This window comes from Pteropus vampyrus, unplaced genomic scaffold (genome assembly GCF_000151845.1).
Source record: "Pteropus vampyrus isolate Shadow unplaced genomic scaffold, Pvam_2.0 Scaffold306, whole genome shotgun sequence".
Taxonomy (NCBI): Eukaryota; Metazoa; Chordata; class Mammalia; order Chiroptera; family Pteropodidae; genus Pteropus; species Pteropus vampyrus.
Window position 1 is genome coordinate 353,426 of NW_011889087.1, and position 24,695 is coordinate 378,120.

The 24,695-nt window shown below is 35.0% G+C and overlaps 1 protein-coding gene across 5 annotated transcripts in view; it reads left to right on the forward strand.

Annotated features, from left to right (window-relative positions):
* The window catches only part of KANSL1 (KAT8 regulatory NSL complex subunit 1), a 160,678-nt gene that overhangs the window by 80,900 nt on the left and 55,083 nt on the right, over positions 1–24,695 (forward strand). For all 5 annotated transcript variants that reach the window (XM_011377086.2, XM_023521578.1, XM_023521577.1 and 2 more), the window contains one exon: positions 24,358–24,499. In XM_011377086.2, the coding sequence (XP_011375388.1) occupies positions 24,358–24,499 (142 nt within the window). The remainder of the gene's footprint in view (positions 1–24,357; positions 24,500–24,695) is intronic.

A 24,695-nucleotide genomic window follows, 5' to 3' on the forward strand; every position in this document is an offset into this window, starting at 1 on the left:
ATGATAGCAGCCTAAATATGTTTGTGTCCTTTATCTATGAATCTCTTCCTGTCTGGTATACTTAGTGGCTTTGTAAGGGACTAGAAAATATATGGGAAGTTCCATGAAGGCAAAAGCCCAGCCTCTCAAACCAGGACATTTTTTCTAGTAGAGGATCTTGAAGCTTTTAAGAGGTTAAAGAGCAAGAATTCTTCATTTACTGGATTGTTGAGAATTGGGACTTTGTTTAGATTGTAGGTGCTAGCAGCTATATTCTGGTTTTAATTTCCTACCAGTATTCAGTTATATCACCTTCAGGACCCATTACTTACTGTTGAAGGCCGGGTACCATGAAGTTGTTGCAGACAAAAGAGATTAAAAATTCCTGCTCTTTTTTTCTTTTTTCTTTTTTCTTTCTTTTTTTTCCTGCTCTTATTTTCTAGTTGGGGTCAGGTCAGTAGGTAAGTAGAATATGTATTATGTTAAATGGTGATAGATAAATTCTGTGGAGAAGGAGGGGCTGCAACATTAAATAGGGCAGTTAGGCATTGGGGACAAATGGGGAAGACATTTTGGACAAAGAGGGAACAACAGGTGCAAAAACTCCACAGATAAAACCTACCTGGAGTATTAACAGCAAGGAAGCCAGTGTAGCTTCAACAATGAGAAAGAAGTAGTGGGATGTAAAGTCAGAGGGAAGGGGTGCTGGGATAGGTGGAGATAGGTCATATGGAAGCTAGTAGATTACTATAAGGATTGTAGCTTTTATTCTGAGATGGAAAGCCTGTGTCACCTTCGAGCAGAGGAGTGACATGATCTGACCTAGTTTGAAAGAAACACTAACTGCTGTGAAGCAGGGAAACAAGATAAACTGGGGGCGGGGGGTGTTGTAATACCATAGTGAGAGAGGGTGGTTGTGGTAGAGTTTGTGAGAAGGAATGTTCTATTCTACATATATTTTGAAAGTAGAGTAGGGTAGGATTTGCCGATGGGCTGAATGTTGTGGGTTGTAAGAGATTTTTGGTCTCAACCAATGGAAGGAAGGTGGTGTTTATTAAAGAAATGGGGAAGAGTGGGAAAGTGGGTGAGAAGGGGAGAGGCAGGAGTGGAGATAGGAGTTTAGTTTATATTACTATGATAAAGGTGCTAAAACATCACTCTCTTTGAATTTGATATTATATATTAAAAGTGTAATGATGATAATGGTGGGTACACGTCATTATACAGTTTTTCAAAACCCAAAACAAAGAGTGAACCCTAATGTAAACTATGGACTTTAATTGATAGTGTATCAATTGATTCATCAATTATAACAAATTGATGAATACAGTATTTACACTAATACAGTATGTTAATTCTAGAGGAAATTGTGTATGTGTGTGTGAGGGGGTTAAGTGGGAACTCCATTCTCTGCTCAGTTTTTCTGTAAATGTAAAACTACTCTAAAAAATAAAATATTAATTTAAAAAAGGAATCATGCCAGCATATGCTATTGTGTTTTCTCTGTTATTGGTCTTTGGTTCATTGCTGAGGTCTTTTTTCTTCTTTTATATTAGCATATCAGATTGCCTTTCCCCCCTAATTCAGATCTGTTTCTAACAAATTTTCATACCAGTTAGATGCTCAGAGTGGACCTCTTTCCATTCTGTTTAGTTGCTCAGTTACTTCTGAATTTTTTCCTAAAGCAAAGTAAATAATTTCCCTCTTAGCATCCTTGCCGTAATTTTTTGTCTTGGATGTAGCCAATATACTGCAGCTCAGTAAATGGTTTCCAGTAGTAAATAACATGTATAAGAAATTAGAACCATGTGTGGCAGCTGGCATAAAAACATGATTTCACTGATCTGTTTTTGCTCTTTTTGTTCAGTTCGTTATCAGCTCCTTTTGCTTTGCAGGGTCCTTTACACATAGGATCTCTAACTGGGCTTTGTTTCTATGATCCCTTCAAGGGCTTACAGCTAGCAGGTTCTTTACTTTCCATCTTTATGCCTTTCTATGTGGAGGTTTTTAGGGTGAATTGCATATCATTTGTTTTGAATGATGTATCTCAAGGGCAGGGACCAACATGTTTTTATTTTGTGTATCACACAGTGTTATTTATGCTATTGTAGTGGACTGTCTGTGCTTCCTTCTGTAATTGAGAAATAGCACTGCTGCAAGAATTACAAGGGTTTTTTTATATATATATATATATAAAATGTGTTGCTTTTTAGATAAGTGATTTTTCAGTTTTAGGAACAGTGTGTTGGGGATAGAAACAGGCAATATTGAGAATACATAGCTTATCTCTAATTGAAAGTTGCTTTTTTGTAATGAGAGATTTAACTTACGATGAGAGTTTATTATGCATGTGCACATTGAAGCAGGAAAAAAATGTTAAGAAATAAAACACTAGGTCATTTGTGTTTGTCTTAATAAAAATTTTTCATTTATAAAATATTTTACAAAGTAATTTTTATTAAAATATTTTAAAACATAGGAAGCAAAACAACAAATTACTGGTAATCCCATAACCCAGCTAATGCTAACACGTTAAATGGTAGGATAAGAAAGAATGGAGGGTATTGATTCTCTTATAGTGCTGTGAGTGTATTGTTGTTCTAGGGCCATTAAACACATGATCTCATTAGTAACAATTCAAGTTTTAGGTATTTCTTGTAGATGAAGAAACTGAGGGGGGGGGGCGGAGCGGGGGGGACGTAGAGGGCTTCCCTAGGGTTGCAACTAAGCATCAGAGGGAAGATTTGAATCTGATTGTTTAGTTTCACCTGTGCTCTTTCTTCCTTAAAGTGTTGCCTCTCACGTTTTATCTATTTAAGATATCGCTTTAAAGATAGCTGCTGGTATTTGACTAGCCAGATATGACTCCTCAAAATTGTGGTGGGTAGGCTATTGTGTGGAACTGCATGGATTATCTAAATACATTTCAGAAAATTGGGCTGCTTTCGTTCAGGCCAAAAGATGCCTCTAACAAACAACTTAGAGTACTTTAATTTCAAGCAAGAGTTTTGTATAGGGTCTCTAAAACTGTTCTGTTTCAACAGCTGCCGCCTACACCTGACCCTAGAGTGAAACTTGCTTTTTGGCACTGAGATTTTATATTGGGATGCCTCAACAGTATTCTTTGTTTCTCACAGCTTAATATAATTGGCATATAATATTGTGTAAGTTTAAAGTATACTTAAGGATTCTTTTTAAACTATTAATGGCTCCATGAAAGAAGAGTTTGCTGTTTGAATGTTCTGGTTTCAAAGCTTATAGCCTTTAACTTAGAAATGATACTTTTTTTAGGTTGAACATTGTTTCTCTCCTTGTGTTTTCCCTTCTATCCCTTGCTCTCCTCCCTCAGAAATCAGGAAAGTTCTGCATGTGGGTGGGTGTGTTTTAAGTATAGTTCTTATCTGTATGTGGAAACTGAGAGAAGTGGGTCCAAGAAGTAGGTAAAGACCTGAATTGAATTCCCTGTTGACTGAGCTAGTCTTTGACCCAAAGGCAGTGAGGAACACAGCAGTCTTGGTTGGGGGGCCGGCGGGGAGACTTTAGGCAGAAGGACTAGTTATTTTAGAGATCAAATGGAAGGATGACTAAAGGACTTCTAGGTCGATAGAAATAAAAAGAGTAAGAACTGATGTGAAATGTAATAGGACTTAGTTATTGAAGGAGAGCCTAAATAGGAAGATAAGAATGTTGACAGCAAGTTTAAAGAACTGGTTTGGATGAAAGTTGAGATTTGGGATATGTTGAATTTTAGATGATGAAGGCAGTATTGTTCAGTGGTTAAAACTGAGGACTCTGGAGCCAGATTGCCTGGGTTCGAAAGTAGACCTTTTTGTTTTTCTCTGGACCAATGACCTAATCCCTTGGTGCCTGAGAGTCTCTATCTGCAATATGGGAATAGTTGGCACTGCTTCATGATGAAATTCATGTAAAGCGTGTAGCAATGCCGAGAACAAAGGAAGCATTCAATAAATATTAGCTACAATGTATAGTTTCTAGCTGGAAAAAAATCAAATTCAATAGAAAATATTAGGGCTGGTAATTAACATTTTTTGGTCATGAAATATTAGAAGTATAGGGTATCTTTTACAAGTCTTTATTTGCAACTCTTGTTATTTTGTATGAAGTATAGAAGAGTTAATTAAAACTGAGAAGAGATAAACCCCATGAGAAAGAATGTAGAATAAAAAAAAAAAATAGGACTAAGAATTTAATCTAGGGTTATTCCTAAATGTAGTGTAGGGCAATGGTTTTCCACCTCTGATACTTAGGGGAAGGCAGTGCTATGACATCTGTAGTGACTATTGGTTGTTTATCCATCTGCTTTTCTCCCTGCTTCCCCCTGTAAATGGAATCCCCAATATTGTTCAAGTATCTTGTAATTGTGTGAATAATGGGAAGCTAGACCTCTCTCTGGCTCCAGGGAAGAAGCTTCATCAGTCTAAGGTTTTCAGAGTGTGGTCTCTAGAGTAGCAGCATTGGCATCATCTCCTAGGAACTTGTTAGAAATGTAAGTTCTGGAACCCTACCTCAGACCTACAGAATCACAAACTCTGGGGCTGGGGCCCAACAAGTCATTGAGAGGCTTGCAGACCCAGAATTGGCAGATCTTGTCTTTGTGTATAATAGATTTTAAACTACTGGCAACAAATTGAAAAATGTTGATACCATTATGGAGGCCAAAGAAAATTCAACTACAGGCGTATAAAACCAACTTCAGGAATGTGACTTAAGTTTGTGATCTCTTATGTAGTAGTGTAAAAAAAAAACGTGAGTAAAGCTTGCTTCATATCACAGATTATCATCTTAGGTTAACTTTCTAGATGTGGAATTTTTTTGGTCAAGGGATAATGACAGTTTTAAGGATTTTTTGGATGAATCTTATATTGTTCTCTGGAATGAAACTGCTGTTTCATCAGCAATGTTTCCCTGAAATCTAGCAGATATTAGATAAAAATTTAAAAGACTTTAGTTTGATAGCCAAAAAAAAAAGTATCCTTTATTTTATTATTTTTTCTTTTTTTGGCTTCAATTTACTAACGTAGTTTAACTCTTAATCGTATTTTTTGGCCATCTGTTTTTTTATATAAATAAATCTTATATATTTACTAATGTCTTTTTTAATCGATTTGTTAGTACAAATTATTTTTCCTAGCTTTTTATTTGCCTTCTAATTTCTGTATTTGTAAATTATAGAAGTTTTAAATTTGTGTAGTCAAATTCATTAGTCTTTGTCACATTCTCTCCAAAAATCCAACTGGGATTTTAATTGGAATTAGATCAAATCTGTAAATTAATAACACTCAGGAAAGATTTTGGCTAACTTCCCAAGTATGTACATGGTTGCTGCTCTGAGCTGTGGATAGGACACTCCCCTCTCACCTCCACCATCACCAGTATTTATTCACTTAACATGCCTTTATTGAATGCTTACTGCATATGAGGAGACTAAGTTTGTGGGGATATATAAGTGAATAAAACAAATAAGAATTCCTTTTGATACATCAGTGAATACAACATACGAATATCTGCTCTCTTGGAACTTACACTCCTGAAGATACAGAGGCAATAAACAACTAAATATATGTCAATTGGTTAAGTGCCGTGGGAAACAAAACAAATTGTGGTGACAGCAACAGCTTTACTATTTTGTGTCAGTCAAAGAAGGATTTTTTTTATATATTAAAATTTAATGGGGTGACATTGATTAATAAAATCATGTTTCAAGTGTACAATTTGACAGTATGTTGTATATGTATTACATTGTGTTTGCCTCCCAAAATTAGATTTCCTTCCGTCACCAAATATTTGACTTTTACCCCATATACCCTTCCAGATATCCTTGAGCAATGTTCCCTTATTTCCTTGAGGTCATCTTATCAAAGAAGCCTTCTTCCAGGTGAAAAAGAAAAAACGGAAGCCTTTCAAAAAGCAACTCCTCTTCCCTTTTCCCTCTGGTAACCACTAATCCACAGTCCGTGTCCATGAGTTTTTGTCATATTTGTTCTTTGCTTTCAGTTTTCTATTCCACGTATGAGTGATATCATATGGTTTTCAACATTTTCTGTCTGACTTATTTCACTAAGCATGATTATCTCAAGATCTATCCATGTTGTCGCAAATGGCAGTATTTCATCTTTTCTTGTGACTAATATTCCATCGTGTATATGTACCATCATCTTTTTCCAATTATCTACCATAGTACACTTTGGTTGCTTCCATGTCCTGGCCACTGTGAATAAAGCTGCTGTGAACATCAGGGAGCATATATCTTTGCAGATAAATGTTTTCAGGTTTCTGGGGTAAATATCCAGAAGAAAGATTGCTGGATCATATGGTAATTCAATTCTTAGTTTGTTTTGTTTTCCATAGTGGTTGTACCAGTTTGCATTCCCACCAGCAGTGTATGAGGGTATTTTTGCACACAACTTCTCCAACACTTGTTATTACTTGTCCTGTTGATGATAGTCATTCTAACAGATGTGATTTCCCTAGTAGCTGGTGAAGTTGAGCATCTTTTTCATATGTCTGTTGGCCATTTGTATGTCTTCTTGGGGAAAGTGTTCAGGTCCTCTGCCCACTTTTTAATTGGATTGATTGTTTTTTTATTGTTGAGTTGTATGAGTTCTTTATTCATTTTGGATATTAGGCCTTTATCAGAGGCATTGTTTGCAAATACATTCTCTCATTCAGACTGTTCTCTTTTTGAAAGACTTTCGTTTTTTCTTTTTCACCTGGAAGAAGGCTTCTTTGATAAGATGACCTTAAGGAAATAAGGAAACATTGCTCAAGGATATCTGGAAGAAGAAAATGTTCCAAGTCAAATCAGTTTATGTCAAGAAAGAGATGAGAAATAGCCAGGAACGTTATAGAAACTAGCTTTTACTCTGAATTGGATGGGAAGGTTCTAAGCAGAGGAGTCCCAGGCAGGACGACCACTCATGAGACTAATGCCATTTCCAGGTGAGAGATGATGGTTACTTGGTTGAAGTGGTCAGGAGTGCTCTGAGATGAATTGTATTTTGAAGGTAGAGCCAAAAGAGTTTCCAGTGGATTAAATCCAGTTGTGAGCAAGAGGATTTGAGGATAATAAGTTTTTTAGCTTGAGCAATTGGAAGAATATTTTGTTGTGGGTTTTGGGAGTTTTTTTGTTTGTTTGTTTTGTTTTATTTTTTAAATAGAGGAGGGGACGACTATAAACAGATTTTTGGAAGGATGTAAGAATTTTAGTTTTGGGACATTTATTTTTTATCTGACTACTCTTTAGCCTCTAGTGTTAACTCTACTTCTGATAGTTTCCCTGTCCCCCCCCCCCGCCCCGCCCTTGGGATTTTTAGTTATATTGCCTAAGAGGAAAGGCCTTTGCAAGGTCTTGATGTTTATAGATAAATAGCTTGATGGATTCCTTTCAGTGTCTACCTTGTTGCCGTTAAAGTACTTTCAGCTTTTTTGTATATGTATTATACATATATTAGTGTTAGGTGTACAGCGTAGTGATTAGACATTTATATAATTTATGAAGTGGTCCTCCCCAATTGCTATCGTACCCACCTGGCATTGTACACGGCCATTACAATATTCCCTTTGCTATGCTTCATGTCCCCATGACTGTTTTGTAACTATCAATTTGTACTTCTTAATCTTGTCACTTTTTTTGCCCAGTACCCCCAAACCTCCTCTGAGAACGACTGTCAGCTTTTTAAATGTTTCTTAGTGCACCCTTTGGCCAACTTGCTATTATTTGACAGTGTTCAGATGTGCTGGTCTGAGGGAGGGATCTTCTGTCCGATTATTGCCTTCCCATTATGAGTAGTGTTGCTTCTTGGATAACCTGATGCAGTCTGTATGTAGTCCTTTCCTTGCTAGAAACAGTCAGTGAATACCACTTCCCATCATTTTATTAGCATTAGCCTCTTCTCATTGCCAACCAAATATCTTTGGATAGCAAAATACAATTCTCTACTTTTGTCTAGCTTTCATTTCATTATTTGAAATTTTTAATGAAGGAAAGAAATGAGCTCCATTTTTTTTTAAGTTTGCCGAAGGAGTTCACAGATGCCTTCACTGTCTTTAGTTATTGAAGATTCCATATATGATATAGCGGTTGGAAATGGAAATCTCTTTCCTCATGTGTCCCTACTTTTTTTGCCTTAGTGTTCTAAGTGTGGTTATTGGAATTTTCTCTGGATATTCAGAAATTAACCAGTATTAGGTTCTAGCTCTGTAAAACTTTAAAATTCTTATTTTTGTGAATATTTAAAGGAAAGTTGGTGAAATATAAATTGGATTTCAGTAACTGCTATCTTAAACTAAAAATAAAAGGATTTTTAAACTAATTATAATGTGGATACTCATGTTTCCCCCTCATTCTATCATAGCATGTCCTTCCATTTTATATATTCTCGTGTATGTATTTATTTCTTTTTACAGTTGATCCTGAGCAACTCAGAGGTTAGGAGTATGACCGCCACACAGTCAAAAATCCACAAATAACTTTTGACTCTCCCAAAACTTAATTACAAAGAGCCTGCTATTTAACGGAAGTATTGTTAGCATAAACAGTGGATTGACATATTTTGTATGTCATATGTACGGTTGATCCTTGAACTATGCAGGGGTGCCAACCTCCTGTGCAGTGGAAAGTCCAGGTATAACTGCAGTCATCTCTTTGTATACATGGATGCCCAACATTGGAGTTGACCTTGGAACAAACCAATGAACGACATTGATTTGAACTGCAAGGGTGAATTGAGCAGTGGTCAATTGGAAAAAATCCACGTCAAGTGTATTCTCACAGTTCAAACCAATGTCGTTCATGGGTCAATTGTATTATATACTATATTCTTACAATAAGCTAGAGAAAGTGAACTGTTAATAAGAAAATCAAGAGAAAATACATTTATGGAATTTATTGAAAAAGACCAGCATATGAGTGAACTCACACAGTTCAAACCTGTATTGTTCAATGGTCCACTGTAATTGGACTTCTGAGCTCATGACACTGTTGTTATTGGTCCATGCATGGCTTTATTTTAAAAATAATACACACCTGTGGCACTACTGCCCACTTCAACTGCTATCACCAAAAACCTATCTATAGGATCCACCTCCATTCTCTATCCTGAATTGAGTCTCTCTTTCTCTCTTGCTGCTTTTTCTTTTTTTAGTTGTATCATATACTTGTGTTTGCCTAAAACATTAACTGGAAGCCAACAGATAAAATCTTTGTTGGAGGGGCAGAAATGCTAAGGCAGTCACAAAACATGCAGACACAGCTTTTAAAGTTTACCCAGGTTACTTTTGCTTATTTTTAAACTTTACAAAAGAGTATACTCTAAGTTGTCTTATGAGGCTTGGATTTTTAGCAAGTAAGGGTGAAAGCTCCCTGTTCGTTTATAACCTGGCCCAGGAAATCACCTAGCATCAGTTCACCCTTAATTCTATTGACTGCAATGGCCACAAGACTCTCAGATTTAAGAAGAGACAAAAACATCACCTCTCAATGGGAGAGATGTCAAAGAATTTGCAGCCATCTTTTTAAAAATACCATAATACAATTTTCAAAGTTGGCTGCACCAGTTAATACTTTTTAAAAATGTAATTTTAAACATTATTAAAGCATTGTTGTTGGTTATTGAGATCATTTTGCCATTTAAAAAATATTTTCAAGCACTCGTAGGAGCTATAGGTCTATGGGTTTTTGTTCTAGGTATAAAATAATTCCCTGGCACCAAACTGTGAAAAATGATGGCGCTTTTTACTTGCTGTTAGAAAATTTTTTGAATTCTTCTGGAGAACAGAAGTTGTTGAAGGGCTCTTAATGAAGACTTTAATCGTAAATTGAGATTGCATTGTACTTTGAGGTGAAGGGAGCCACCGGGAGAGGCCGAACAGAGGAGTCATAGGATGAAAATGAATTGAGTTACTGTTCCTTCCTGATTTACATTTAATGTTTTGTGTCTTAATAGAAAATATCTTAATAGTTTATCAGGTTATTCATCTTTATCAGCCTTTCCTTTGAGGAATTTGTAACCTGGCTATTTCTAACAAAATCTCAATTACTTAAATATTTAAGTAATTTAAGTAATTCGTGTGGTAGACAGTCTTCTCAGTTGGAAGTTGGATCTAGTTCTCATTCTGCCATAATACTTGGTTCCTGGGGTTCTTTCTTTTCTAAGATGATTCTATAATTAGTGTAATGTGAGTTCTAAAACTAAGCTGAAATGTGAAGTGAACTCAACTGTTTCTGTTGTATTTTTCAATACTCAAGACCCTTTCTCTGCTTCATCACCTTGGTGACTACCCTGGGGGCAGGGCAGGGGTGGGGAGGTGGATAACACCTCCAGCAGTTCTGTGACATTTGCTTGGTGTCTTTGAGCAGCTTAAACATTTTATTGTCGCTCTCATTAAAAACTTTTGTGCGTGTTTTGCAATTGCTTTAACATTTCTGCCCTTCTACAAAGTTTGTATCTGTTGGCTTCCCTTAGAACTGTTTGGATTGTTCAAACACTTTTTGGTGGGATTGGAAGTGTCCACAGATAAACGGTATCTCATTTGTAATGTCATAGTAAAGTTTTTGAATTCGTTTGAAATCACATATAGTTTTCTGAAAAACTATATGTACTATCATGTAATACACCTCTAAAATTTTCTTCTTCCCTAGAATGTATATTTTTCCTTAGGGTTTCTATTTAGCTTTCAGGAGCTGTATGATTAGTAATGGTCGGATGAGCGGGTTGTTTGCTATATTCTGCATTAGGGGAGAAGGAAAAAGCATAATTTTTTCTTTAAAGTAATTCTGCTTGCCTTACATATAAAAACAGCTAAGTATTGTAAAAAAAAAAAAAAAAATAGCACAAACTTAATTGTGATCTTTAGTACAAAATTCCAGTGAGATAGACTTTTATCTGGACAGATCTTAGAGGGTATCTAAATCAAAAAGAGCATAAAAGAAAAATTGTTCCAAACTTTATGTGGTTAGAATCTTTTGTGTGATGTAATTTGTAACTTTCTGTGAAGAAATTGCTGTTAAAATGCTGATGCAGTTGTCTGATGAATGGGATTAAGACTTGTTTTTTTGGAAGAGACTTACCTATTCACTCAATTGTCTGTCAGTCAAAAGTCTAATGACTTTTAATCAGGTATTGCTTCAATTTTATTATCTAATTTTAAAATGATTTGCCAGTCTCTTTCTTTAAAACATTCCTATCAAGAATTATTGTTGATGAGTATATTAGAGACCTTTTCCCTTGCTTACGAGATTGTAATAAAATGTTGACAATGTGGTCATAATTAAACTGTCTGGGAAAAATTATTATAAATTACATTAAAATGTGACACTCCTGGGGGGGGGGAACCTGATAGTAGTCTGCTTAAGAACAAATCTTAGTTCAGCAAGTTGGAAAATCTGTATTCTTCTTCCCTCTTTAGAATATTTAAGAATAAGATTGTTTTGATACTTAACCAGTCTGCTTCAGGCACATATTCTAGTGTTAAATATTGAGTTGCATAGAGTCTGTTTCCAAGCTAATTCTGGATCCAGGGCTCTTAGCAGTAAACAAATTGGTAAGTACGTAGTTTGTAGTTCAGGAACTCCTTGGCTCAAAGATAAGTAACTTTATAAGTTAACTGAAGAGACAGAGCCTACTTCGACATACTAGTTGTTTCTGTGCTTTATTCATTAGTTGGCACTTTGTTTGCAGGAACATGCCTTAAACCGTGAGTAAAATGTTGAATCTCCTGTTCATAATATGACACTTAAGAGCAAACATGGGTAGAATTTTAGAGCTGGAAAGACCTTAGTGACCAGTTTTGCAAGTGGGGAAACTTGAGGCCCATGTAATAAAGAATAGATTGGGGTCTTGATTTCCTTTAACGGTATAATTATTAGTTCAATATGGATGTTATCATTGGGTGATCACTGTATATTTTCCTATTATTTATATGGTTCCCGCTTGCTTCTAAGAATAGATCATTAGGCTTAATTTTATATTAGAAATATGTCAAACATGGTAGTGCTGATCAAGTAGTCTTATTTCTGAGTCAGTAAAATAAATTTTTAAGACATTTGAGTCATAGTTACTTGTGCCAATTAGTTATAAGAAGTCAAAGTGATTTTTAAAATCAGAATGTAACTTTATGCTGATGTCAGCATGCCAGATTCTGCTGAGATCTTTTTCTAATGTTTGTATTAAGAGCTTGAATGACCGAATTGACTTATGACTCTCTGAAAGTTATTTACTCCTTTGGGTCCCATTTTGATCATTTAAAAATTGAGATGCTTAGAGATAATCTCTAATATTTCTTTCTAAAGTTTTAGAAGTTTTGGGCACGTTTTAAGAGGGTGATTTAGATTTAGACTTGGCATTGTGACTTGGTCAAGATTCTAGTCTATATGAATCTAATAATAACTAAAGGAAAGATTTTGTTGAAGCATCTGGAGTAAATTGAGTGTTTCAGGTATCTATCTAGTTACAAATAGTACCCCCACCACCACTCCAGTTTAAATTACAGCTCTACGTACAGGATGTTTCATGCTGATGGTCATAGATTTGTTACATTTCGTAAAGAAAGAGCCTTGTAGGTTTTTTAGTCCAACAAATTTTGTAGGTGAGAGAACTGTTAAGCATAATCTATAGTAAGATACACAGTTTATGTGACTCCTTGTACTTGCAGGTGAATCTGAAGACCCACTGGCTTGCATGTAATTGAAACAAAAGTTACTTACCTTTACTATACATATATTCTACCTACTACATACTTTAATATTTTCTATTGTATTCTATTTCATTAAAAAAAGATTGGAGTCATGGCCTGAACTTCTTACTTGCCATTCACCTGATTATGAAAGAACCTCAAGACTTTGGTGGCTTCTCAGCCAAAAAGCCTGCAAAAATGTGGGGCCATGTGATGATGCCAAAAATGTAAGATTTTATATATATCATTGATTCATATAGAACAGGGTTTCTCATCCTCAGCTCTATTGACATTTTGTTCTGAGGGCTTTCCTTTGTGTATTGTAATAGGTGTAGCAGCATCACTGGCCTCTGCCCACTAAAAATACCAGTATTCCCCTTCCATACATACCTTTCTGAGCATGCTTTCACTCAATTCAGAATAAAAGAGATTTGGTTTCAGGTTCTTGTTTCTCAAGCTTGTTTTAAGGAATACACATTTACCAAAATAAATATTATCAGATGGAAGGGCCTAGAGTGCCATGCGGAATTGAATTAGTTCAGCCGGGCATGGTAGTCAGAAGTTAGAGCAGTAGCAGCTACCATTTACTACTGAGCAGTTATCATAATGCTAGGCGTTGTGCTTAGCAGTGAAATGTATATCACTGGTTACTGATATCTCCCAGTTGTTAGGGCAGTGAAAATGTCTTTATTTGTGCCTTCTGTCATTTATTACTGTAAGCTAGTTTGATCTCTGAGAGCTGACCTAGGTCATTAAAAATTATTTAAGGGTTTTTTTTTTTTTTTTCCTCGGAGGTGTGCTGGGAAGTAGATCGATATACCATGTGATAAAGAACCTAACAAAATAATTTCGAAGTTTATATAAAAGAATATTTGAAAGTTGCCAAGAAAATTGAAATAGAATATTTTATGTCTATCACATTATTCAAGATACTAATTTAATATAAACAATTCGAAAGAATGTGGGAGTTGAGATGTGAGAATTTTCTGTCTTATATGTAAAAGCATATAGAACATTCATAGTACCTTTAGTAAAAATTCATTCAAATTGTATGTGGTTGGTGTTAAGAATATGGATTAGTTACCTTGCTGGTAGTTTTCACTTTGTATTATGGCTTTATTTGCCTGGTCAGTTTAAGTTTGGACTAAGAGTACGGACTGTTATTTTGTGTATCCTGCTTTGGCAAGAGAGGCTAGAGGGGTTTATGAGATCTATTGACACCAAATGAGAAACAGATTAGCTTCACTCTAGGATTACTTTGGTTTTTATCTATTGCAAGGAAAAGTTAAGATCATAGTTCTAACATCTGTCCCCCTTCTCTCTTTCCTTTCCTATTTTCCTCCCTCCCTTTCAACAAATATTCAAGTACCTACCATGTGCTAGGCATTGTTTAAGACACCAGGAATGTGCTAATGAACGAGACAAAAAATCCCTGCTCTCATAAGAGAGGTTCTAGTGGGGAAAACAGACAATAAGATAGATAATTAAAATGTTTTACATGTAAGTTCTAATCATAAAACCTGGGGGAGGGATAGAAATGAGTGTGGGGGGAGGGGAGAGAGAAAGAGAGAAGGCTTGCAATCTTAAGATAGTGTAGTCAAGGGAAGACTTCATACAAGTGACTTGTAAGGAAAAGATCTAAAGAAAGTGAGGATGTCTGCCTTGGGAATACCAAGTAAAGGGCTTGGATAGCTTGCCTGGCATGTTGAGTGAACAGCAGTGAAATCATGACTGAGTGGAATGATCCAGGAGGAGAATAGGAGATAGAACTTGGATTTTAGAGATAATTGAAGGAGAGAGATTAGATATAATGAAAATTTGTTATAAAAATGAAGAGAAATGGAGTAATAATGTTTCCCTTGGCCTCTTATTTCTTAATGTTAGCTGAACCCCTGAACCGTTTCCTTTGCTGTTGCTGCAAGGCTTGCCTTGTATTGTTGGGTGGTCCTCTTGTTCCATCAAAGGAAATGATGAGCCTGTCTGGGCAGCTTTTTGTTGCTAGATTGAAAGTCAGGAAACACCAGGCCTATTAATTGAATAGGGTCTTTTAGATTCCCTGCCACTATGTTGTTTTTCTAGTCCTGAGATTAACCAGTTTACTTTCCTCTTTCCACCTTTCAGAGTTATTTATTTGATCGCCTCTTGCATCATTTCCAGGGTTTGGATTTGTGTTTTGCAGATGTGAGCCGAGCCGGGAGATAGGAATCTATGCCATCTTGCCTAGCTCAGAAGTTCTTAGAACTGATAAATTAACATTGATTTTTTTTTTATTCTATTTCATTTTCTTGAAGATGTATCCTTTGTTCCTGAACTTGAATAGCTCTGAGTAATATTTCTGAAAGTATGGTCTTACATACTTCTTGCATAAGAACCATCTAAGAGGCTTCTTATTCATGGTCCTTGGGACTCACTTCAACTCTCTGATATTTCTTATATATACGAAAGTTGGAACATCACTCCTGGAGGTTGAGCATTGATAGATACAAGAACTTTTGTTCTTTGATCTTTCAATTAGCTGGCTAAGTGATAGTAATAGCTGAGTGGCAGGGCCATGGTTTGGAATTTAGGGTTCAGTGACTCCAAACACTGTTCTCTAAAGTGAGAAGAAAATGTTTCTCTATAGGAATTGTTATTATACAGTTAATCTATTGGGCTAAATACAGAGATTTCTTTGTTCTAGAAGTTGTTCTAAAAGTTCTCCTATGGAATAAGAAGTGCTAGCATCTTCCCCTCCTCCTTCCTTTTCTCTGTCAATACTGTATATTGTACTTTTCTTCTCTTTCACTCTCCTTTAAGAAGCCCAGGACTGGGGAGTTGGGGAATGGTGAAGAGAGAATTGTTTTTCTTTCATTCTAAGTTGTGATATTTGTGAGAAGCTTCTAAGTCCCCTGCTACTTAGAGTAAGTACTTTAAGTTGCAAAATGTGATCCTTAGTCTTTTGCTTAGGTGTGTGAGTTGGATCAAATAATAGCTATTCTTATACATTACGGTTTTCGAGTGAATAGAATCATTTAACTATTTAGAGTTTTCAAAGGAGAAATTAGTCTCACATACGGAATTTGAATATTCTAACCTCAGTGTGATTTCTTTTTTTAAACATTCTAAAATGGAATCCACTATAAAAATATGGATTCTCAGGGCTGAAAATTAGACAGAAAATTGGTTGGTTTACTCTGAAGGAGCCACTCTGGAGTAGCATTTCTTTGAATAACTGAGAACCTTTTAGTATTAATTTTGCCATTTTCCTTTATTCTTGAAACATACAGAGTTCTATTCTCTTTAAAAGACACAGTAACTGTGCCAGTGTTTTGTTCTAAATCTTCATGCTCAGATTCCATGTCCAGTCCTATAGCCTGCCAAGAAGAACTGTTAAGCCACTTTCATTCTCTGGCATGCTGTATTTTTCTCCATCAGAACATTTTCATTATGTCTAAGGTATTCTGGGTCTTTCAGGCTTCAGTTAGGTATTTTCTTAAGAGTTTGAAATTCAAGCAGAACAAGCAGCTAAATAAATTTTGCATTTTTTTCATATATCCTAGGAATTCTTTATTTGTAAATTACATGTATGCAGATATCCTTGGAAATTGATTTACAGTTAAAACACATGGTAGGTAGTGCCCATAAGAAGTCACCGTATGCATGACATGATTTGGAAGTATAAAACATGCAAATAACAAAATAAGATCACTCTAAGTTTGAAGAATACAAAGTAATGAATTGTGCTGTGCAGTTCACCAGGAAAGACTTTCCAAGGAGGAAGTGGATTTTAGGGATACAGTTGCTCCTGGGTATTTTCAGGTTGGAGACTTATATAGGATGTAACAAACAGATTGGCCTGAATACTGCTTAGAGGCTCTGTTGAAGAATTATTACACTTCTTACTTTCATTATGCTTTGCAGAGTATGTATATGTTACTATGTTTAGTGAAAAGTTGATAGATGGCCATTAAGAGAAGTTTAAAGTACCTAATTCTTTAAAGGTTGGGCATGTTTTAGTACACATGTCAGTCTTAAACATGTAAAAATCAAATGTACAAAAGTACAAATAATTTTATCAGCTGATCTACAGAATACTAGATAAACTAAAGGTACTTTAGAGGTGTCAGTTCATAAAGTCCAGAAGTGGATTTTGCGACAAGGATTCAATCAGCAAAATTCACATTGCGAGGAATTCTAAAAGACAGATTGCTGTTTTCTTCCACAGATCAATTGCAAGCAAAAAAAGAAAAAAGAAACCTGTTACAAATTTGAGATACATTAGCCACACACAGTGTGTGGATCTTACTGACTTTGATTTGGAAAACCAGTTGAGACAGTCCAGGAAATGTGACAAATTAATGTTTTTTAATTTATGAAAATATACATTTTAAGCAAATTTACTTTTTAGAGATACATATGGAAATATATACAGATGTAATGATCTAATAACGGGGGGAATTGGCTTCAAAATTAATCCATGGGGATAGATATTGTAGATGAGATTAAATTGGCCAAGAGTTGATAGTTGTTGAAGTTGATGGTTATATGGGAGCTTGTTCTTTAGCTTGTGTTTGAAAATTTTCGTTTATAAAGAGTCCAAGATAAATGAAAGAACATGGGCCACGATCAGGACAGCTTATATTGTTTCATAAAACTAACATGTTTTACAAACATAGTCTGTATGATCTGGCCCTACCTACTTACAGTCAGTGTCAACTCTAGTGCATTCTTCCCACCTTGTTCACTGCCTGAGCTCCAGCTACATAATGTGTATATATGTCATTTCTTCCTAAAGCAGACCACAATCCCCAGTATCTTCTATGCCTTTCCACTTCCCATAACCTTCATCCAAGGCACGTTTGCCTTTTCAAGCCCTAACTTACATTAAATGTTTATACCACAGAGAAATCTTCCAGATCCCCCAATCTAAATTCATAGTTATGATCTCTTACCTCACATTTTGCCCAGTTATTTGCTTATTAACATTTGCCTTCCCCATTCAACTCTAAGCTTAATGAGCCAGGGTTCTTGTTTGTTATTGTATCCCCAGCAGCTAATATAATGCCTAGTGAAGACTAGGTGCTTAAATATTTGTTAAGTGGAGCGGGGAAGTGGAGAAGAGTGGATGGTAGGTTGAAAGCTTGGCTGAAATAATCTGCCAAAATGCACAAATCTCATTTTAATTTCAGGGATAATCTGGTTTAAGCAGTAACACAAAAGGGTTGTGTTCAACCCCTCAGAGTCTTTATCAGGATGAATTGGCAGTTTAAAATTGGCTCTGGTACATTTGTTTCCTCTTACTACAAACCTCTCTAGAAAGCTGATGTAACCTGGATAGAGTGACAAACTGTTTCTTAACCCATTCTCATCTGAGTTTTATTTTACAGCTAAAGCTGTAATGGGATATTTGATGCTCGACAATTTGTTGTTTTCTCCCTGTTCTTTATTTCCTCCATCTCTGTAAATTGGGAGGCAGGGGTGGTAATGTCATTGAAATTGTGGCTGAATACAGTGTCTATTCTAATGAACCTGTTGGTTTTATTTTTAGAATGGAACTTCCTTTTAGATGACTAATGAAGCCCAATATTGAAGAATCTCAGGATCTCTTTATTTCTCCTTTCCCATCCTCTTTTATGTTTATGATATGGAATTGAACTCCAAGGTTATATTTATTTAATAGTTGTCTTTTCTAATACACTTATTGTACTTTTCAGTTAGGATTACATCATTTTGTGAATACCACAATCCTGTGAGGCAGATGTTGCCGTTATTTCCAGAGGTCAGTTTACATGTCTAGGGTCATATAAATTAAAAAACGATGAGAACTTAGCTTGAACTTATCTTCCTGCCCTTTCTCTTATTTGTTTCACACTGCTTTTGAGATAGATAATGAATACGTATATATACATATGTTTTTTTATATGTGACTCTCAGTAATGTCAAGATTTTCTATTCCTGTCCCATAGTGACCCTGACTCTTAGCCTGAATACTGTGAATCTAGCAGCTGTATGCTCTGGATATTTGGGGAATGATTTCAATTTTACTTGACTCTTTTGGTTTTATAAGTCATCTAAAAAACCTAGAGATTTCAAAATTTAGGTGTCTCAGACTTTTTGCTCACTTGGAAGTAGCACATAACTCTCCATTTATCTACCAGTTTTTGTTTGAATATACTGCTGCGTAAACTTGCCTTTGAGAGTTAATTTACTTTTAATTTGTTAGTAGAACCTTTGTTTTCATTAAAAGAAATAACTAGAGATAGGATTGAGATCACAAAGGTGGAATTATCACCATTAAGGTCTTTCCAGTACATTCGTTGTGACTTTAATGAGATTTTTAAAAATTTCTAGATCAGGGTAAAGTATAACCCACCAGTACTGTTCTAATGGATTTACAAATTTTCCTTCCTGGGCTAGAACTGGGACTTAATTAAAGGCAGTGCTAGGTCAGGTGTTTGTGGTTCAGTGCCTGTCTTCAGTGTTACTGCTAGGTAATTCAGCTTTTGCTGAAGTTTATCTTTGAGAAAAAGGATGTAGCTACCATTGCTATCTATTGCTCTGCTGTATGGGCTGTGCTATAGGCATTGAAGATATGTTTATTATAATCTCTTTTGTTGAACTCATTGGCACCAAGTTGGCAGAAGAGGTGTAGTATTGCAAATCTTTTTCTCTGTTAACAGAACTTAGATCCTTAGCGCTTTTATTTTTGCAAAATTAGTGGTAACCATCTCTGAGTTAAGTGATTCAGATCATTACCTCTTATGGTGCAGTAGAAAAGGTTTTATCAATGACACCTTTGAGGATTCCGTGTATAATTTCTAATTTGTAACCAAAATAGAAGGAACTTAGTCCCCACATTTAAGAGGTTAAATCTCCTTATATAAAAGTGCCTGTATTGACCTGTTTGTCCTGTGCTAATGAAACATTTCTATTAACATTACCATTCAAGATGATTTTAAAGAAATGACAGGTTAATTTCTTTTTTTGTTTTCTACATTGACTAACATGTATGCTGAACCCTGAATTTTCAAGTACTTCCCACTATATAGTTTCAAAGGATTTGTTAATAGAAGAGCTTTTTTAGAGGAAATGATTTTTTTGTTCAAGTAAATAAAATAAATTTTCTATATTCTTTAATCCCATAGAACATCCTAAGTTCTAGATATGTGCTAATATTCTACTGACCCTGTAAAGGGAACTATTAAAGTATAAGTTCACATAGCTAAAAAAAAATCTAGTTATAGCTAGCAACATGAAACTTGTTCTATTCATGTGATAATAAAAAAGCAAATGTTGTATCTTCCTGCATTTAGGTAACCAAAAAGCAATTTAATAGTGTGAAATTTTAATGGATTTTTATATAGCACATGCAGACAAAGTAGATTTACCAATAAAATGTTAATAAAAGCAAGGAGCAAAATATGAGTTAAAATGAATTTTCCACTCAGGCAGTAGCCCAGTATATTTAGACAAATATTTTGGTACAACCTGGAATAAAGTATATTGCAGAATAATACGTTAGAAGTCATTCTCATGTCCTGCGCACACACACAGTTAAAGCAATTATTTCACTAATTGCTAGCACAGAGTAAGCAACAATAAAGAGCTGAAAGACTAACCGTTGTTAGAATCCACATCTTTTTCTTCATTATTGACAATTATGTTAGAAACCAGTTCATCATTATGTCTCAATCTGCAACCTTAGTCATGTGTTCTTTTTTGAAATCTGTGTTTAGGCATGACGCTAATGTTAAATGAGTGTCTTGTTTTTGAACTGTAAATCAGTAATAAGTTTACATTTTGAATATTAGAGGGGAAATCCATCCATCCCTACTTCTGGCAAACCGAGTTTCTGTGAGGTTTTATTATTGTTAAGGAAAAACAAATGTAAGACGTGAAGCTTATTCTTGCAATGTTTTGTGGTGTTCTGCTCTGCTACTGGAGTGTAGTGACATCTTTACAGCACACCTCAGACTTGCTAGCTATACACCTCTCACCTTTGCTCATAGTTCAGCTTTCTGCGCATATTGCTGGTACTTCGAACACATGATACTTTTTGGACACTTAGGGTGGGGTTTTCCACTTTTCATTAATAAATTACAACATTGTGACAACTCTACTGAAAATTCCAGTTCTAAACTGTCATATGACAAATATATTTGTAGAATGAAGCCTGTTCATAAATTAGGGGTTGCTAGTATTCCCTTAATGTACTTAATCTTTATTAGTACAAGTTTATTAGCCAATCTCCAAAAAAATATTATCCAGAGGCTTGGTTTATATTGGTATATAGAAGAATATCTGTATAGCAGACCTGTTAGTTTTGACCTTAGGAAAAGTGGAAAGGACTGTTCCTTAATATCAAAGAAAAAAGGTATTTATTCTTCAAAGTTCTTGTGAACTGAAATGTTTTAAGTAATTTTCCTTTCCTTTTGTATTCTCAAACTTTCGAACAGATTTTAAAGTCTTCCTTCCTTCTTTCCTTCCCTCCTTCCTTTCTTCTTTCCTTCCTTCCTTCCTTCCGTTTTTTTCTTGACATCAAACAAGAAAGAAAACAAAATTCTTTTGGTTAAGGTGTGTCTGAATTCAGAGATAACAAATAGGTTTCATCTTTCCTGCCAATTTAGAGTGCTTGATGTCCTGGAACACTGTTGTGAGAAGGCTTATGAGCTAATAAGTTCAGGATCATTGGGTAAGACTGCCAGAATTCTTTGTTCACCAGGGGTGACTAAGGAGGAAGTGCTATAAATTTTTAAAGAAATCATCTTTCCCTTGCTTTGATTTTCAACATTAGGGTTTTGTTTTGGCTAACCACTGTCAGTTTTTAAACTTGTGTGTGAACAGACTGTTAAATGGGTGTTGTGTTAATTTTATTAATTACTTTTTGGCTTTAAATTGCTCCCTTAGAATTTGACTCCCCTTAATACTTTATTGATTCCTTGAAGAACTTAGGATATGAAAAGAAGCAAAGGAGCCTGTGTGGTTTCTTATACATAGGAGTGACAGGAAGAAATAGTTTGAAGGGGGTTTATTTAGGAAAAGTATAGTATGTGACTTAAGTTAGCAGTAGTAACTAAGGAAGTTAATGAAATAGCCCAGTGGTGATAGATGGGGACTTGATGTTGTGATAGCTTCTGAAATGAAATTAACTTGTAAAACCAAGAAATTTTGCAGGATAGGAAGGTGACGAACTTTGAAGAGTAATGAAAGTTGGAAATAGAACATATGAGGACTAACTAGCTTTACCTGTTTTAGAAAGGGAGGGACATTTTTATAGTTGAGGGATGATCCAGAGGTTATACTTGAGCTTTTGAGGTTCTTTCCTGAATCTGTGATAGAACTAGACCTGCAGCCAACATTGAACCAGATAATTGTACTTAAATATATTTGTATCTTGTACTGATTCCATCAAGAGTAGGGAACTATAAAATACCTTGTGTCTAAAGAGAAGTAATAGGGTAATACTTTTATCACAATGATTGGCTTAAATGACTTACATTTGGACCATATAAAAGTTAATAAAATACCATTGCTACCCTTTGCCTTATTTATATATGATTAAGTATTAACTCAGTTCTAATCCTACTGTGGTTAGGTTTGTTCTCTTCTATTATTGACAACATAACACCCTATCAGTGGGCTATTTTTAAAGTTCACTTGTAGTCACTTTTCGGAGTGAGTATGTATATCCTGAGTGGAGGTGGGGATAAGGGCAGTATGACTGCTTCTTCGTGCTTGAAAAAGAATTTCGATTATAGAATATACCACCAGATGCCTCATACCCCAGTATTTAAGAAATTTTAAAGTGTTGCCATATTTCTTTTTGTTATTTAAAGATAAGTCAAGCATTACATTGCAGATAGAACTAAAATCCAACTTCTCCATTCCCAGAGGTAATGAAGACCCTGATTCTGAATTTATTGTATACTCTATGCATGTTTTTATACATTAACTATTTATGTATTGGTAGCTCTTATTATTGTATGTTTATTTATTTATTTATTTGTTTGTTTTCATGTAGTTTTTCATTCTACATTGTTGAGATTTAGTCATGCCGATACATATAGAAAATCACATTGATAAACAGTATTCTGTTAAATTCCTTTCTACTTGTGTGTATCTAAATAGAACTTGTTTTTTAGTTTTTATATAGTTTTCCTATTCATCATTGTCTTCTGTGACATAGTCACGTTTATACAGGTAGTTCTAGTTAATATCTTTACTGTTATAAAAATTTATTAAAACAATAAATTACAGTTTATTTCCCTAGTTCAGCAAAGTAGATTAATTTCTAGCTATAACAAACTCTAGACCATTACACCTGTTTCTTCAAGCAGGTGTGCAGGTTATGTTCTCAGAAATAGAATTTCATGATGGTTGGGTATGCACATTTTTCACCTAACCATTTCCAAATTACTCTTCAAAAGTGGCAATGCCTGTTTTTATTATTACTGGCGATGGAGGAATTGATGTTTTCCAAATCTCACTGACACTGGCTTTTCCCAGTCTGGATTTGAAATGACTTTTTAATATTTCATGTATTTATTGGCTATTTGGATTCTTAGGTGAATTTTCTATTTGTTCATCTTTGATGGGAGTTGTCTTTTTTTTAACCTGTTTGTTGGAGTTCTGTTATATATTTTGATATTTAATCTTTAGTTACAGGTATCATCTAGCAACCAGTGGCTTAACTTTAACTTAATTAAACTTTCATTGTATGTTGAAAATAAGCTTAAAATTTTGGGGGGGTCTTATTTAAATCCTCCCCTGCTCTCAAGTTCCAAAGATACTCATCTTTGTTTTAAGTTTGGCTTTTCACATTCAGGCATTCTAAAATTATGCCGTTATATCATGAAGAAGGGAACTAATTTTATTAATTCTTTGTAAAGAACCAGCCATTTCAATACCATTTATTGAGTAATTCAGTATTTTCGTATTCATATGAATGCCATCTCTTTTATATATTTGATTCTAAGTTCGAGGACTCTGTATTCTGTCTCATTGGTCTTTTTGTCTTTCTAGACTACCTTAATTATCATAGCTTTACAGTAAGTCTGTAGTCTGTTGTCACATTTAGAATTTCTCCAACTTTTTTTTTCATGTAAGTTTTTTGGATCTGTTTGTCAGCTTCCAGTAAAAACCATTAGGGAATTTGAACTTCTTTGAATTTATAGATATATCTGAAAATTGCCATCTTAAAAGTAATCTCTATTTATTCATGTCTTTTGTATTTTGGGGGTTTCTTTTCTCTGAAGATCTTTTGTGTATAATATTATCATTTGTTGGTGTTGTGAATAGTTCTTTTTTAAAAAATTAGTATTTTCTACTTGTTGGCACAAACACTTAGTTTTTGTATGATGAACTTTACCTGGCAACTTTGCTGAATTCTTTATTAGCTTTAATAATTCGTGATTTCTTTTGGGTTTTCTATGTAGATAATCTTTATTCTTTATATAGTTCTTACGTTAAAGTAGAAAAGTATTTCTATCTCCTGAGAAATGAAAGCAGTTTCAGAGATTAATTTATGAAGTATCTGTATATGATCCCTGTGTCTTGTGACATACATTCGTACAAAGTCTTTGGTTTTTCTTGGCAGTAGAATTGGTCTGCATAAGGGCCTCTAGATGTTAAAAAACCCCTCACCATTATTTGGTATAAATGTTGCTGCTACACTTGAATTTCACTCAGTTTATTTTTTTTTTTTAGGAGACGCAGGTCAGAATGGAGATGGGCTGCAGACCGAGCAGCTATTGTCAGCCGCTGGAACTGGCTTCAGGCTCATGTTTCTGACTTGGAATATCGAATTCGGCAGCAAACAGATATTTACAAACAGATACGTGCTAATAAGGTAAGGGATAAGTGTCTGGTCTTTTTCAGGCCAGCTAAAAACAGCCATTATCTCTTTTCTTCTATCCCTCAATAACTTAACTATGTCAAAGAGAATGGTTTAATATGATCTGATAATAGTGGTTTAATTTGTTTAAGAGCCCAATACTGCTTTAGAGTACAGACAACATTGTTAGGATATAATGTTAAATTGAACA